The following is a 16,171-nucleotide window of genomic DNA, read 5'->3' as shown; positions in this document are numbered from 1 at the left end:
GACACAAAGAAATGGAAAAACATTCCATGCTCATGGATTGAAAGAACAAACATTGTAAAGATGTCAAGGCTACCTAGAGCAATCTACACATTCAGTGCAATCCCCATCAAAATACCATCCACTTTTTTCAAAGAAATGGAACAAATAATCCTAAAATTTGTGTGGAACCAGAAAAGACCCCGAATAGCCAGAGGAATGTTGAAAAAGAAAAGCAAAGCTGTTGGCATCACCATTCCAGACTTCCAGCTCTATTACAAAGCTGTCATCATCAAGACAGTATGGTACTGGCACAAAAACAGTCCCATAGATCAATGGAACAGAATCGAGAACCCAGAAATAGCCCTCAACTCTATGGTCAACTAATCTTTGACAAAGCAGGAAAGATGTCCAATGGCAAAAAGACAGTCTCTTCAACAAATGGTGTTGGGAAAATTGGACAGCCATATGCAGAAGAATGAAATGGACCATTTCCTTACACCACACACAAAAATAGACTCAAAATGGTTGAAAGACCTCAATGTGAGACAGGAGTCCATCAAAATCCTAGAAGAGGACACAGGCAGCAACCTCTTCGACCTCAGCTGCAGCAACTTCTTCCTAGAAACATCACCAAAGGCAAGGAAAGCAAGGGCAAAAAGGAACTATTGGGACTTCATCAAGATGAAATGTCCTTTGCTCATCAAAGGAAACAGTCAACAAAACCAAAAGACAACTGACAAAATAGGAGAAGATATTTGCAAATGACATATCAGATAAAGGGCTAGTATCCAAAATCTATAAAGAACTTATCAAACTCAACACCCAAAGAATAATCCAATCAAGAAATGGGCAGAAGACATGAACAGACATTTTTCCAAAGAAGACATCCAAATGGCCAACAGACACATGAAAAAGTGCTCAACATCGCTCGGCATCAGGGAAATCCAAATCAAAACCTCCATGAGATACCACCTCACACCAGTCAGAATGGCTAAAATTAACAAGTCAGGAAATGACAGATGTTGGCGGGGATGCGGAGAAAGGGGAACCCTCCTACACTGTTGGTGGGAATGCAAGCTGGTGCAACCACCCTGGAAAACAGTATGGAAGTTCCTCAAAAAGTTGAAAATAGAGCTAACATATGATAGAGCAATTGTACTACTGGGTATTACCCCAAAGATACAAATGTAGGGATCCGAAGGGGTATGTGCACCCCGATGTTTATAGCAGCAATGTCCATAATAGCCAAACTGTGGAAAGAGTCAAGATGTCCGTCGACAGATGAATGGATAAAGAAGATGTGGTATATATATACAATGGAATATTATTATGCAGCCGTCAAATGGAATGAGATCTTGCCATTTGCAATGACGTGAATGGAACTGGAGGGTGTTACGCTGAGCGAAATAAGTCAATCAGAGAAAGACATGTATCATATGACCTCACTGATATGAGGAATTCTTAATCCAGGAAACAAACTGAGGGTTGCTGGAGTGGGGGTGGGGTGGGAGGGATGGGGTGGCTGGGTGATAAAGACATTGGGGAGGGTATATGCTATGGTGAGCACTGTGAATTGTGCAAGACTGTTGAATCACAGATCTGTACCTCTGAAACAAATAATGCAATATATGTTAAGAAAAAAAAAGAAGAAGAAGATAGCAAGAGAGGAAGAATGAAGGGGGGGAAATCGGAGGGGGAGACGAACCATGAGAGACGATGGACTCTGAAAAACAAACTGAGGATTCTAGAGGGGAGGGGATGGGAGGATGGGTTAGCCTGGTGATGGGTATTAAAGAGGGCACGTTCTGCACGGAGCACTGGGTGTTATACATAAACAATGAATCATGGAACACTACATCAAAAACTAACAATGTAATGTGTGGTGATTAACATAACAATAAAAAAATTTAAAGAAAAAGATATATATATAAAAAAAGACAAAATACATGAGGAAGAAATAGACATGAGAAACATACAATTCACATAAGGCATAAACATAAATGGCTAATACATATATAAAAATGTTAACCCTCATTAGTAATCAAGGAAATGCAAATTAAAACAAGATACCATTTTCTCTAATAGTACAGCAAAAATCATAAAGGCCAATACAATTTTAGAGTGTTGGCAAGTGTTTGGGAAAAAATGAAAATTCTTGTAAGTGTTGGGACAGTACACTGGCACTATTTTGAAAGACAATCTAGCAGTACATATAAAAATTTAACAATTGCATACTCCGGTCTAGTCATTTCAATTCTTAAACTCAATCTCAAAGAAAAACCACCAAATATACATAAACATAAGGGTAAGTTAATATAATGTTATTTGTAGCAGCAAAAAATGGAGTATCTTATAAGCCAGTCAACAGAATATAACCTAATAATTAAATATACATTGATTAATGAATACACACACACACACACACAGTGGTTAAAGTAATGGAATAGGACCACATTCAATGACATGGCAAGGTTTCCACATAAAGTAAGATGGCAGGTCACAGAATATTACAGAATGATCAAACACCTGAGGGGAAACCAATGCGATCACAATTTACATAGAGTATATATTATAGGGGCGCCTGAGTGGCTCAGTCAGTTAAGCGTCTGACTCTTGATTTTGGCTCAGGTCATGATCTCGGGGTTGTGAGACAGCCCTGTTGGACTCCACACTGGACATGGAGCCTGCTTAAGATTCTCTCTCTCCCTCTCCCTACCCCCCCAAAAAGAGTACATATTATACTATCTTGTTTTAAGGGGCCACCTCTGGAGATAACAAATGGATAAAAGAGATTTAGAGGTCTTTAATTCACATATACATCCCATGTGTGAATTTTTACTATTACTATGATTTTATAAAAAACAAAGTTACAAATAAACCACAAACAAAAAATTCATTTAAACCAAACCAAGAACTAGCATGTGGAAAAAAAAAAGATTAACTCCTCTGGATGAAAAAAGGCCCCTAAACTTGCAATATTTTTGGTTTTGAATATGACTGCAAAAGCATGTCCCAGGATGTATCCAAGTCTTTTGCTACAAAAAAATTCTTTGAGTATATTTCTGCCATGGTGATGAAAAAGAATAACAGTGGTTTGCTTTCTTAGCTATAATATTTGGATCTACTTATCCCCGAAAGAGTTGCTCAAAGGAGAGTTACTCAGAACAAAGGTGTATTTTTGCCTGGTGGCTGGCCACAAGTAGCCAGGCACCATGTTAAATAGGCAGCAAGGTACCTTACCCACAGTAAATATTAAATTGTGTTTCACCGACTTGGGGTGCCTGGTTGGTTGAGTGTCTGCCTTTGGCTCAGGTCATGTTCTCAGGGTCCTGGGATGGAGCACCATCAGGCTCCCTGCTCAGTGGGGAATCTGCTTCTCCCTCTCCCTCTGTTCCTCCCTGCCCCCACCCCCACCTCCAGCTCATGCTCGCTCGCTCACTCTCTCTCAAATAAATTTAAAAAAAAATTTTTTTTAATGAATAAAATAAATTGTGTTTCACGGATTTAGACTATTAACCTTACGTCTACTTAAGGCATTCAGGTCAGATACAAAGCTTAAAAGATTTTCTCCTGGTGACATCACTACATACATCTCCCCCCATTTAAGGGCCCAAAACCACACTTCTCTAAGTACTTTCCCAAGACAAGATATGAGTAACAGATCAATTAGTAACAGTGGAACTCCCAGTTTTAAAATGAGGAGTATGATGTAAGAATTTGGTCATTCCTTTAAGAACAGTATCTCTAAACCTATACTTTAGAGACTAGGAAAACAATGTATATAGATGTTCACCATATCAAGCACCATCTAAAAATACTAACCTTTAAGTCTGCTTAAGAACATTTATATTTTCTACTATCAATTAGAGAAATATCCATCCACCATCTAGTACGTATACTACACCACCAGTAAGTGCTAAGACAGAACACACTCTAAGGAACCATTAGGAAATCATGCAAAAAATTTTGAATTCTACCTTTTAAGAAATCTAACTATATCATTTGCATATCAAAACCAAAAATATTACAAAAGAACTTAGAGATCTCAAAAATAATTTTCTTCCAATCAGAAACTAATCTCTGCATGAAACAAGTTTTCAATGAGTTTTCCATCACAGCACTTTACACTGTATTAATGCAGTTACTGGTTTACTCATCTGGTAGCTACTTAGTGTAAATTTAAATTAAAACAAAAAAAATTAAGAATTCAGCTCCTCAGTTGCACTAGACACATTTCAAGTATTCAATAGCCATATACGGCTAGTGGCTACCATATTGGACAGTGCAGATAAAAAAAAACAAGATTTTTTTCTTCCTAACAGAAGAAACAGTTCTTTTGGACAGTATTATTCTAGATATTATCAATAAAGATAAGACTTATGTTAGCTGAAATAATTCTGACATCAATTCAAATGCTTTTAAATTTTAACTTACCATGAATCTCTTTGATACGAAGTGTATTCTGATGCATTCCATATTTTAAAATCAACTGTTCCAGATAGTAGAAAGTTTTTTTGTGCAAAGTCTAAATATAAATGCATTATTAGATTAATAGAGGAAATGAAAAAAAAGCCATCTATAGGTATAGCGCACTGATTTTTAAAACAAAAATAATCTTTAAAGATTATCTAAAACGTGATAGTGACCTATTTTCAAAAGCGAATGTTCCAGAAACCTAGACTATCGCTGGTACCTACAGGATTTGAAAAGGGAAAGGAGGTGGTTTTACTAACTGCTTGTAACTGACAGAAATGAAACACAAGATGAAGGTTTCACTCATCATCCTTCTCTCAATACCTTTTGCCTCACTTGAACCACAGCCTTCCAGAAATCCTTAGCTTCTACTCTGTGGCAATCTCCACACATCTGAGGCTGAACAACATAATCCACCACAAACACTTGCTGAAGGATAGCACCATTCATCACCTGATAGGGGGCGAGAAAAAAAAAAAAAAAAATCACACTCCTTCCTTCTTTCCTTTCTGTTTAATAACAAATATTTTTCTTAAAAGAAAATAATATTTAGTAACTTTAATACTTAGAGTTAATAACTTAAAGTCTTTTTCCACGAATGCTTTGAGGACATCCACAATAAATCAATTAAATTAAAAGTCATAAAAATAAGTAATCCTAGTTCAAGAAAAAAACAGGTTTAATTTGTAGGATTAAATTAGTAACATTTCATATTTACCTTTAGTTAAAGTGGTTGTGAAGATAGTCTTTGAAGGATTTATATATCTATATATGTGTGTGTATATGTATAAAAAAATAAGACAAAGAAAACTCCCAAAAAAGAAGACATTCCTTAATTTAATAGTTCCCAAACATAGCCAATCATCAGAAATAACCTGGGCAGCTTTTAAACACAGGTTCCTGAGTGTCACATCCAGATGGATCCAGTTTGATTCACTTACTATGACTTATAATGATGTTCAGCCAAGTTTGAGAAACACTGTCTTAGCTCATGCTTTTACCTCAATCTTTTTTCTAATAAAAATAACTTTGAAAAGATGAGCAATGGCTGCTCTTACTAATGACCTGATCATCTGGCAGATGACCCCCCCCCCAAAAAAACCCAGAAAGGTTAAAATTAAGAGTGTAATCTTTTCCTTTTAAGCTATTCAAATAAGGTAACTTACCAACATCCCTTCATTTTCACTACCTACACTCCAGACATGCTGAAAAAACTGTATACAGCTTACCTCTTTCTGAATAGTCAGCTTAACTTTAAGTCTCTTAGAATGGGGCTCAGTCCAAACAAAACCTGCATCTACAAGCCGTACCTTCAAAATAACACAAACAAAAAGAAACATAAGTTCCCACCTGAGAAAAAAGATGAAAGAACAAGTCATTAACAAATAAATTTCATAAGTTTAAGGAATCTGTGATTAGCATGACTACTCAACATCACCAGTAAAAAAAAAATTATCATCAGAGGTCTGGCAACAAAAAGTGCAAGGAAAGGACCATCTAAGGACTACATTAATGCAACTGGTATAATTCAAACAAAAATTAAAGTATTTGCATAGAAAAAAATCCTTTTCCCTTAAAAAGTATACTTTATTTTTTTTTAAAGATTTTTTTTTTTTTTTAATCTGACAGAGAAACAGCGAGAGAGGTAACACAAGCAGGGGGAGTGGGAGAGGGAGAAGCAGGCTTCCTGTGGAGCAGGGAGCCTGATGCAGGGCTCGATCCAGGACCCTGGGATCATGACCTGAGCCGAAGGCACTTAACGACTGAGCCACCCAGGCGCCCCAGTATACCTTTTTAAAAAATAGAAATTATACTTTTTAGAAGAAAGCAAAGATCTGTTGATTCATCATCTACTAGAAATCTCATATACAAAAGTTTCTACTCGGATTATTCTATCTACATTAAGTATGTGGCTTTAAAAAAAAAAAAGTTCAGGGGCACCTGAGTGGCTCCGTGGGAAAGCGGCTGCCTTCAGCTCAGGTCATGATCCCAGGGTCCTGGGATCGAGCCCTGCATCGGGCTCCCTGCTCAGTGGGGAGTCTGCTTCTCCCTCTCCCTCTGCCTGCTGCTCTGCCTACTTGTTCTCTCTCTCTGTTAAATAAATAAATAAAATCTTTAAAAAAATAAATAAATAAATAGTTCATTAGAGGGCATCTCAGGCTAAATACTGAATCCACAATGGTAACTCACTGCTGTATCAGCAGAGGCCAAAAAAGTTTGCTACATGTGAGGAACTCAATGTAGCTCAATATGGCTAAAATGGGTGTTTTGAGAAAGAGAGAAAAACAAAAAAGAGAGGTTGTTTCAATAATTTGGGCAGTAGTTGTAGGTGATCTGAACTGAGAGGTGCTGGAAATAAAAGAAGTAGAAAGACACAGAGTTATTTACGAAAAAAGATCTACAGAACTGAGTGACAACTGGATATGGGAAGGAGGAAAAGAACAGAATCTAGGATGAGGCTCAAGCATCCAGCTTGGGCATCTAGGAAATAACTATTTTTCTGAAATAAATAAAGGACAGATTTGATGGAGAGAAGATGCTGCATTTGGTTTCAGACATTTGAGTTTAAGAGGATTTATCTATGATATACCTATATGAAGTTGTTAAGTGGATGTTAAGATACACATTTGGTTTGGAGTTCTATGGAGAAATCAGAGCTGTAGATAACAGATTTGGGAGACATCAGTGGGCAGATGATAATTTTATCAACTTCTGTCTGGTGAAAACTAGACTAGTTGTAGATACAGCACTCCAGGGTAAAACCCTCCTCATATGACTGGTTCCACTAAAGCAAAACCTAGTAGTCAATAAGCCACACCAGGTACAGAGGGTAACAGGCTGCTTCTTATTCCCTCAGCCACCATCCATCCACAAGGGTCAAGAAGACCCAAGAGCTCTAGGACTGCCCTTCTCTCAGTTTCCAACCTCATCTACAGGAATGGAGAGAAGACCCTTGACATCTACTTCAACATTCAGCAACACAGCCTCACCACACTATCTGTCCTCAGACAGTCAAAACTGATCAACTTTACTGGACCCTTTATCCTTCTTTACAACAGTCCCAGACACTTCAGTCACCCCTCATCCCCCACACTCTAATCTCCATATGGTTGGTTCCACATACTCCCTATTCTGTCCCATCTAACACTCCTCCCAAAATTCTGAAAAGCTTTCACTGTTCCCTCTGGAACGCAACATTCACTAACAACAAAACCTCCTAAATTCTCAATCTCTTTGCTGAACATTCCATTCATCTTCTAATCTCTTGATTATATATATTGCTCCCCTGCAGCTAATTAAAGTAATGGCTAATTTTTTTCTCATTCTTATCACTGGACCAAGAGCCAGACAGGTGTCCTCCTTGCTCTTAATTGCTAATTCCAAACCACTCTCCCTGCCTCCTCCTTAAATACACCCAGTTTTGAATCTTAAGGATATGCTACCCACTCTTTGTGATAGTCATCTGTTAACCTTTGCAGGGTCACCTTCTCAAAGACTTTAGCTCCTGGCTCACTGTTGCTCTTTCCAACAATATTAATACTCGGTGATTTCAATATCCTCATATTTCTCACCACAATACCCTAGCATTTGCATTCAAGTTCCTCTTTCCCCAAGATCTTGTCCTCCTTCTCTCTCTGCTACTCATATCCTTTTACCAGTAATTGAAACCCCTCCAAAATCTCAACTCCAAATATCCACTTCCTGATTCCCATCTCTTATCCTTCCAGCGCATTCATTCTAGTTCCTGAGCACCAAAAATCCTTCAACCTACTGTAACCTATCATCTATTCATCCTACCACCTTTTCACTATCCCTCATACCTCCTTGTCTACTCACTTCCATCATATCCTAGCTTAATTTCAAGATCAATCATCAAAATCATTCCCATGCCAGAATCATTCCCATGCATACACTCAATTCCCTTGGTCCCTCTCTCACTTTACCTTGGTCATTTAGCTAAATCACAATCTTTGTTAAATCCAGTGCCCTGCCAGTTCTATGCCTCACCTGTGCAGCTGATAGGGGTAGAGAAATAAATACACAACATGCAAGTCTTTAAATTTATAACAGTAATCTTTGCAACCATACAACATCATTCTAGTATATTCCCTCTCCCACTCTATAGAGGACTATTTTATACCTTCCCCTCGCTCCTCAAACATCTTAATTTTTCCTTCATAACTACTCCCCAGGCTTTTGTTTTCTCAATTATAAAAAGTAATCAGAAGAGTTTCCAGAAGCTCCCACTTACCAGCACCTTCTCTCCTATTACCACAGATGAACTGTCCTTGCCCCATCAAGACCAACCTTAAGAATGCCCCATTAGTGAGCAAAGATCTTTGTTTTGTTGCACAAAATATTCCAGGCTCCCAAATTAGTGCCTGGGAGAGAGTAAATGCCAAATACTTGTTGATATTCTTCCACTAATAGGCTACATTCTCTCTTTTCCACTCCTCAAGGTCATCCCCCAGTCAATTATTCTGTCTCTGTGCAGTTTCACAAATTTTTCCCTCTGTTCCCACAACTCCCAGATAGCTTATAAATATACTATAACCTCTCACGTCTTCGAGAAATGGGTCCCTTCCCCTTATTTCCCTCTACTCACTACCCCATTCGTTTCCCTTTACAGCAAAACTCAGAAAAATTATCTATACTTGCCATCTCCAATTCCTGTCCTCCTATTCTCTCATTTCCATTCCAATCAGGTCTTTACTTCCACCACTAAACAGAAACTGCTCATCAAAGTCATTAATGGTCTTCACATTACTAAATCTACAAATTCATTACTTGACCCATCATCTGCAAATTACATAGCCAGTCACTTCCTTTGTAAAATACTTCCCTTGTGTTCCAAGACAGTAGTGTCTCACCTAATTTTTCATCTACCTCACTAGCAACTCCTTTTCAGTCTCCTTTATCATCTTTCCAAGCTTTTATCAGTAAAAGACCCCAGGATTCAATCCTCACATTTCTTCCCTTCTCTAACTAAACTCCCTAGGAAATCTCACTCAATTTCACAGCTTTAAATACCATCTATATCCCAAATTCATTATCCCCAGTCTGGACCAGTCCATTGCTTATTTATACAGCTGCCTACTATGTCTACTTCCATGTTTAATGGACACCTAAGTACCACTATGAGATGGCTCATCTCTCCCACCCTGACCTGCTCCTCTTGAAGCCTTCCCTACCTCACTAACAGCAACTCCCTCCTTCTGGTTAATCAAGTCAAGAATCACAGAAGTCAAATAATCCTTATGCTCATCCGTCACATACATACATCCAGCTTCATCGGTAAACACTACTGGCTACCTTCAAAGGAGATCCAGGCTGTCCGCTCTCACCACTGCCACTACTGATCCAAATACCACCATTACTCATGATTACTACAATCACTTCCTAAAGGTCCCCACTTCTATCCTCACCCCCATTTCCCTCATATGTATTCTAAACACAGCAGCGAGGGATCCTGATAAATCATAAATCATTCATCTTACTACCCTACCCTATACCCTTTATACCCACTACACTCAGAGTAAAAGCTGACCTGGGACTTTCCATGATTGCTGTTTTCATCCCCCACTAGTTTTCCCCTTCTCCAGATTTCTGCACAGCTCCCTCCCACACTGCCTTTAATGTTTACTCAAATGTCACCTCATCCGAGAGGCCCAACCACTCTATTTCAATTATTTATTTTGTTTGAGTATAGCTGACATATAATGCTAACCACTCTATATTAAACTGCAACTCTTCCCTATGCAGTTCTTATTCCCTTCCTGGTTTTTCCTTCCACAGAATTGAGACCCTTTTAACATACTGTATAATACACCTGCTCCACACCCTCCCCTCCAACTAGAGTAAAAGTTACCTAAGACAGACATTTTTGCCTCTGTCATTCGCTGCTATATCCCCAACACCAAAAGCAGACTGACACAGAACTGACACTTAATCATCATTCCTGAATGAACTAATGAATCATTAAGACTCACCAGGCATTTGACAAAAGCCTGAAAGCCAGAGTATGAAAGTGAAAGTTACACAAAAAACTGACTCCGGAGACAAATTAGGGAACAGAAGGAAATTTTTTAAAAACCTATTAGCAAACCTTCAGAAAAATTCAACAGAAAGCATTGCTGTTGGTAGGGATGTAAATTGGTACAGCCACTGTGGAAAACAGTATGGAGGTGTCTCAAAAAGTTAGAAACAGAAATACCGTAGATGTAAAATTGCCATTACTAGATATTTACCCACAGAAAACAAAAACACTAACTTGAAAAGATATATGCACTCTATGTTCACTGCAGCATGATTTACCATAGCCAAGATATGGAAACAACCTAAGTGTTAATCGATTGATGAATGGATAAAGAAGATGTGGTATATAGAGAGAATGGAATATTACACAGCCATAAAAAGGATGAGAGCTTGCCATTTGCAACAACACGGATGGACCTAGTGAAATAAGTCAGACTGAGAAAGACAAATACCATATGCTATCACTCATATGTGGAATCTAAAAAACAAATGAATAAACAAAAGGCAGAGTAAGACCCATAAATACAGAGAACAAACTAATGATTGCCAGAGGGAAGGGGGCTATGGAGATAGACAAAATGGGAAAGGGAGTGGGAAACAAGCTTCCGGTTATGGAATGAATAAGTCACAGGGATAAAAGGTATAGCACGGGTAATATAGACAATGATATTGTAATAGCGTTGTATAGTAAAAGATGGTAGCTACACTTATACGCACAGCATAATGTATAAAGATGTCAAATCACTATGTTGTATGCCTGAAACTAATGTGATACTGTTTGTCAACGATACTCAAATAAAGAAAAAATTTTAAAGAAAAATTAAAAAGAAAAAAATTTTTAAAAAAGAACAGAATGCATCAAAACATTAAGACTATGGTAAAGACTCTGGAACATAAAAATATCACTGCTGGAACAAAAAAAATCAATACACAAACCAGAACATAAAGTAACTCACCAAGAACACAGAAAAAAAGACAAAAAGATTAAAAACAATAAGGGGGAAAAAGACAAAGTTTTAAGCCAGTAGGGCCAACACAGACTAACAGAAATTCCAAGGAGAAAAAAAAAAGAAAAGAAAGGAAAAAATTTCAAAGAACTATTACATGAAATTTTATCAGAGCTTAAAAGAGAATCTGAAGACTTTCAAACCAAGAGTCCATTTCAATTAAAAACAAATCTGGTGGAAATGAATCAGTCATAAAATTTAACACAAAGACAACTGAAAGTGTTATGCAGAGAGGTAAACTGGGCTAAAATTCTATTTGTTTTTTGGAGATATTAATGCACTGACTTTAAGTAACAGGCACAAATATTTTCTTTCTAGAGTAATACTGAAAATAAAGAGACTGAATACCGTAGCCCTAATACTATAACCTTCTAAATTATGTTTAGCAATGGTTTTGTGTATTTTCAGGAAAAAATCTATTGCACATAAGAGGTTCTCAATAAATAGTGAAAAAAATGATTCTACATTAAATCTTTCAAAGCAAAAAGATTTTCATTTCCATAAAATATATATATGTATAAATATATATAACTTTAAAAAATGAACATAGTTTTGTAGTAGGATGCTTACCAACATTTAGGTTATTTTGGGGAAACCTAATCATATAGGATCTTCTGAAAATAACAGATTAAAATATAAAAACAAAAACACATACCTACAAAAACTGATTTTAACTGACTAACCTACCTTACTCAGAGGGGCTTTGATTTTTTTCAAACACAAAGCAAGAAGCTCCCTGGATTCTAATGCACACTGTATCCAAGTTCCAGGCGGCTGGAAATATCTGAGAAAGAAAAAAAAAAAATACTGAAACCCAGCATCTCTCAGGAAAACCAAAAAATTCAATGTGAATCTGCAGATATAACACTGATTACTAATCAGACAATAATTCCCAAGGTTGATATGAAGCATTTAACCCAAATATATTTAATAGTTTCAGAAAACTTTCAATTAGATCAGTAGCTTTAGTTTAAAAAGTGAAATCCTAAGTATATTTGAGAAAGCCAATCTGATATAATCTATTAAAGAGATCTTATTACTTCAAACACCAGCAAAGAATTCCAGTGAGGTCTGACAAAATTCCTAAGAGTTCCTTGAAGCTATACTTTGAAAAACAGGTAAGAAATCATCTTAAAACGGCATTAAAATGGTTAAACATCTAAAATGCTTAAAAATTGCTGATTTACAAAAAAGGTAAATTAGTACCTCATACTATGTATCAACAGTAGTTCAGACTATTCATCTATTTCAAGTCCCTTCCCAAATTTTAAATTGTAAAACTTGTTTTTAAATTTTACATAAAACCTAATTAAAATAAAATTTCAATCCCTGGGCACATGTGGCTCAGTCGGTTAAGCATCTGCCTTCGGCTCAGGTCATGATCCCAGGACCATGCCGCACACTGGGCTCCCTGCTTAACAGGGGAGCTTGCTTCTCCCTCTCCCTCTGCCACTCCCCCTCCTTATGCTTTCTCTCTCTCTCTGTCAAATAAACAAAATCTTTATTTTTTTATATTTTATTTATTTATTTGACAGAGAGAGGGAGTGAGCACAAGTGGGGGGGCGCATGCACAGAGGGAGAAGCAGGCTCCCCACTGAGCAGGGAGCCAGACACGGGGCTCGATCCCAGAACCCTGGGATCATGACTTGAGCTGAAGGCAAACACTTAACCGACTGAGCCACCCAGGCACCCCTAAATAAAATCCTAAAAAAAAAAAAGCCTTGCCAAGCACATAGTAAGTGCTCAGTAAATGTTTGTTAAATACGTAACACTTCTAAATATGTTATATGAGTGCTTGTTTTTGCTATATTTGTTAAGTGAATGTTCTGATTTTCACTTTTATTTATTTTTAAGATTTTAAGTAATATCTACACCCAATGTGGGGCTTGAACCCACAACCCCAAGATCCAGAGTCACAAGCTCTACCTACTGAACCAGCCAGGCGCCTGATTTTCACTTTTAAAGGTTCATTCAAAAACCTTATAGAGGTTCCTTTATTATAAGCATGCTTTTGGAGTCAGAAAGGGCTTCATCTATCACCTAATAAAGCCCTTTCATTCTGATGAGGAAATTAAGGCTTAGAGAGGTTAACTGGCAGTTTCAAAAAGCTAGTCTGTGAGAAATCCAAGACAAACCAGGTCTCCTGATTCTTTGTCCTGTGCTTTTTTCACTCCACCATGCTTTTAAGAATACCAAATATCTGTAATTGATCAAGCCTCATACATGCCAAACTTGCAAACTGTAAACTCGTTGAAACAGTAAAGTTTCATGTGTTTGTATATATGTACATTTTAAGCATTTTTCTGGAAAGATAGTTTTCAAATTGTCAAAGGGATTCATGAGCCAACCCTCTCACCAACCCCCCAAAAAAGTTAAGAACCACTAGAGTCCTAACCCACTTAGGAAATCACAGGCAATTAACTTTATATGGGCAGTGTCACTAGGCAGTTTTGTGTTACTCAACAGCTAACCATTATCATTTTGTTACACTGGCATTTTAATAGATTTTTAAAACACCTTGCTAATTACTTAAAACATTAAAACTTAAGGTTTTTTTTATCATACATAACTTCTGGTGACTAAAATGAAAAAGAAAAAACCCTCATGATAATAACAATATTATGTCCTTAGTTATCTGCTTTCACTTACCCTTACAAACACCAACTCATACCTATTAACTGTATACATCAAACCTATTACACCCTTACAAGAAAAAAAGCAGATTCAAATACCTTTACACTAACTTACCAGCTTACGAGGGCAAACCAGAAGAGTACACTACAAAATTGCAAATCCTAAAATCTTTGGCGACATCAACATAAATAATTATATCTCAATTACATGTGCTTTATTCTATGTACCTTGGTGTCATCTCAGCATACCCCACTGGCTCTCCTATATATAAATCTCAACTTTAAGTAGAATAAAATAGTACTGCACCATACCTTTGACATTGCTTGCAGAAAGATACAGAGACCTGTTTCGGAATGCCTTGGCTGATGTCTACTTTACTTCGCAAACAGGCCACACAAATATTGGCAGGATTTGGACTAATTGGGACACCACACTCACAGCACAAGCTTAAATAAATAAAACATAAAATTTTCAAATTAGGTTTCACAAATGCACTGGTTATCAAACAAATAAAAGCCTTCAAGTTTAGGCCATAATATCTCTGTTTAAAAAAAAAAAAAAAAAACAACCTGGCAAAGACATCTTCAAAGATGCTGTAGATAAAGTGTCACCTTGGAATACTAAGGCAAGAAAAACAAGGATGGCTATAATTCCAAAAATCCTCAAAGTATGGTATTGTCCAAATAGTCTAGAGACTCTAACAGATTTCTAAGGGTAATTATCAGACAGCTTTATAGTCCAAAGACATTTTTTTAAGACTGCCAAAATGCAACATTTAACCAGAGCAGAAAATTTTTCGAAGGATGAAAAGAATATTACATCTAGTGATTCAGTATAATGGACTGGTGTCATAACTCTACGTGCACTGGGGACAAGAAATTTTTAGCAATCACTGATGCTGTCCCAAAGAAATGTTCTCTAATCTATGATGTTCAATAAGGTAGCCACCAGGCACATGTGGCTACTGAGGACCTGAAACGTGGCTAGTATGATTGAAGAACTTAATATTGAGTTTTATTTCATTTTAATTTCTTTAAATTTAAATAGCCACATATGGCTAATGGCTATCACATGGACAACGCCAATCGAGAAGATACAGGGAATATTTTAACACTCTTAAAGCAAGTATTTACTACAACAAACTTTCCAACTAAAAATGAATTTGTCTCAGGAAATAAAGCTTTCCACTTTTCCCACTTAAAAGAATTCCCCTCCAAAAAAAAAAAAAAGCTTTCCCCACAGGCAGTAAGTTTCAAAGACTCACTTTAATACCGTTAAATTTAAAGGGAATGGGGGAAAGAGATACGACTCACATGTGTCCAGGGGTGCGGTCGGTGGATTCTGTCATATACTCCATTTTTCTGTATGCCCTGATTTTAAGAGAATGAATTGTGGGATTTAAGTCATTTGTCTATTCAGCTCTACACAAATCTTCCTTCTCCTCTTAATAAGGCAGCCAAGCCTCGTAAAGCACTAATTAACAACCAATTCCACGTGGCAACTCCAAGAAATAACTTCCTTTATATCAGAACCCAGGGAATTCCGGAGTTTCCCATAAATAAGACCCTCGGGCCATTAAACTCGGCCGCTGACCGCTGTTACCACCTCGGCGCCAACCCCTACCGGCCCAAGCAGGGGTCTGAAAGGCTAGGGCCGCCACCCTCACCTTCACGCCTGCAGCGACCGGGCCTCGGACACTCGCTGCAGAAATCGCCGGCGGTGCCACAGCGCCGCGGGCCACCTACCCCGACCCCACACCCAGCGGGTGGGACCTCACGCAGGCTCCTGGACCGCGGAGCACACGCGGCACGCACGCGGCCTGAGGCCTGCCCCAACTGGGGGAATCCGCCCTATTCTCTCTTCAGGGACCCCGCGCGATAGCAGGCCAGATCTCCGCCCCAGAACCTACTTAGCTAGTCTGGAACAGACCCAGGTTTGCGAGGAAACAGCAACGGAACAACCCCTATCGCCCCCTTAGCGCCGACCACAGCCTGCTCCAATACAGCGAAGATCTCGCGAGAGAAAAGCTCGAAATCCCGCAG

General features: G+C 38.0%; 1 protein-coding gene across 2 annotated transcripts in view; it reads right to left on the bottom strand.

Annotated features, from left to right (window-relative positions):
- The window catches only part of NMD3 (NMD3 ribosome export adaptor), a 39,992-nt gene extending 23,821 nt beyond the window's left edge, over window positions 1–16,171 (bottom strand). Inside the window, exons 1-7 of one of the 2 annotated variants that reach the window (XM_027586734.2) lie at window positions 16,039–16,171; window positions 15,443–15,499; window positions 14,441–14,575; window positions 12,183–12,279; window positions 5,682–5,762; window positions 4,777–4,905; window positions 4,414–4,504 (exon numbers count right to left, since the gene is read on the bottom strand). In XM_027586734.2, the coding sequence (XP_027442535.1) occupies window positions 4,414–4,504; window positions 4,777–4,905; window positions 5,682–5,762; window positions 12,183–12,279; window positions 14,441–14,575; window positions 15,443–15,486 (577 nt within the window). In that variant the 5' untranslated portion in view covers window positions 15,487–15,499; window positions 16,039–16,171. Of the gene's footprint in view, window positions 1–4,413; window positions 4,505–4,776; window positions 4,906–5,681; window positions 5,763–12,182; window positions 12,280–14,440; window positions 14,576–15,442; window positions 15,500–15,795; window positions 15,978–16,038 lie in introns of those variants that run through there. The other variant, XM_027586735.2, reaches the window with a different exon arrangement.

Source organism: Zalophus californianus, chromosome 1, assembly GCF_009762305.2.
Source record: "Zalophus californianus isolate mZalCal1 chromosome 1, mZalCal1.pri.v2, whole genome shotgun sequence".
Lineage (NCBI taxonomy): Eukaryota > Metazoa > Chordata > Mammalia > Carnivora > Otariidae > Zalophus > Zalophus californianus.
The sequence above is the reverse complement of the archived record's forward strand: the minus strand, read 5'-3'. Positions and strand labels throughout refer to the sequence as shown.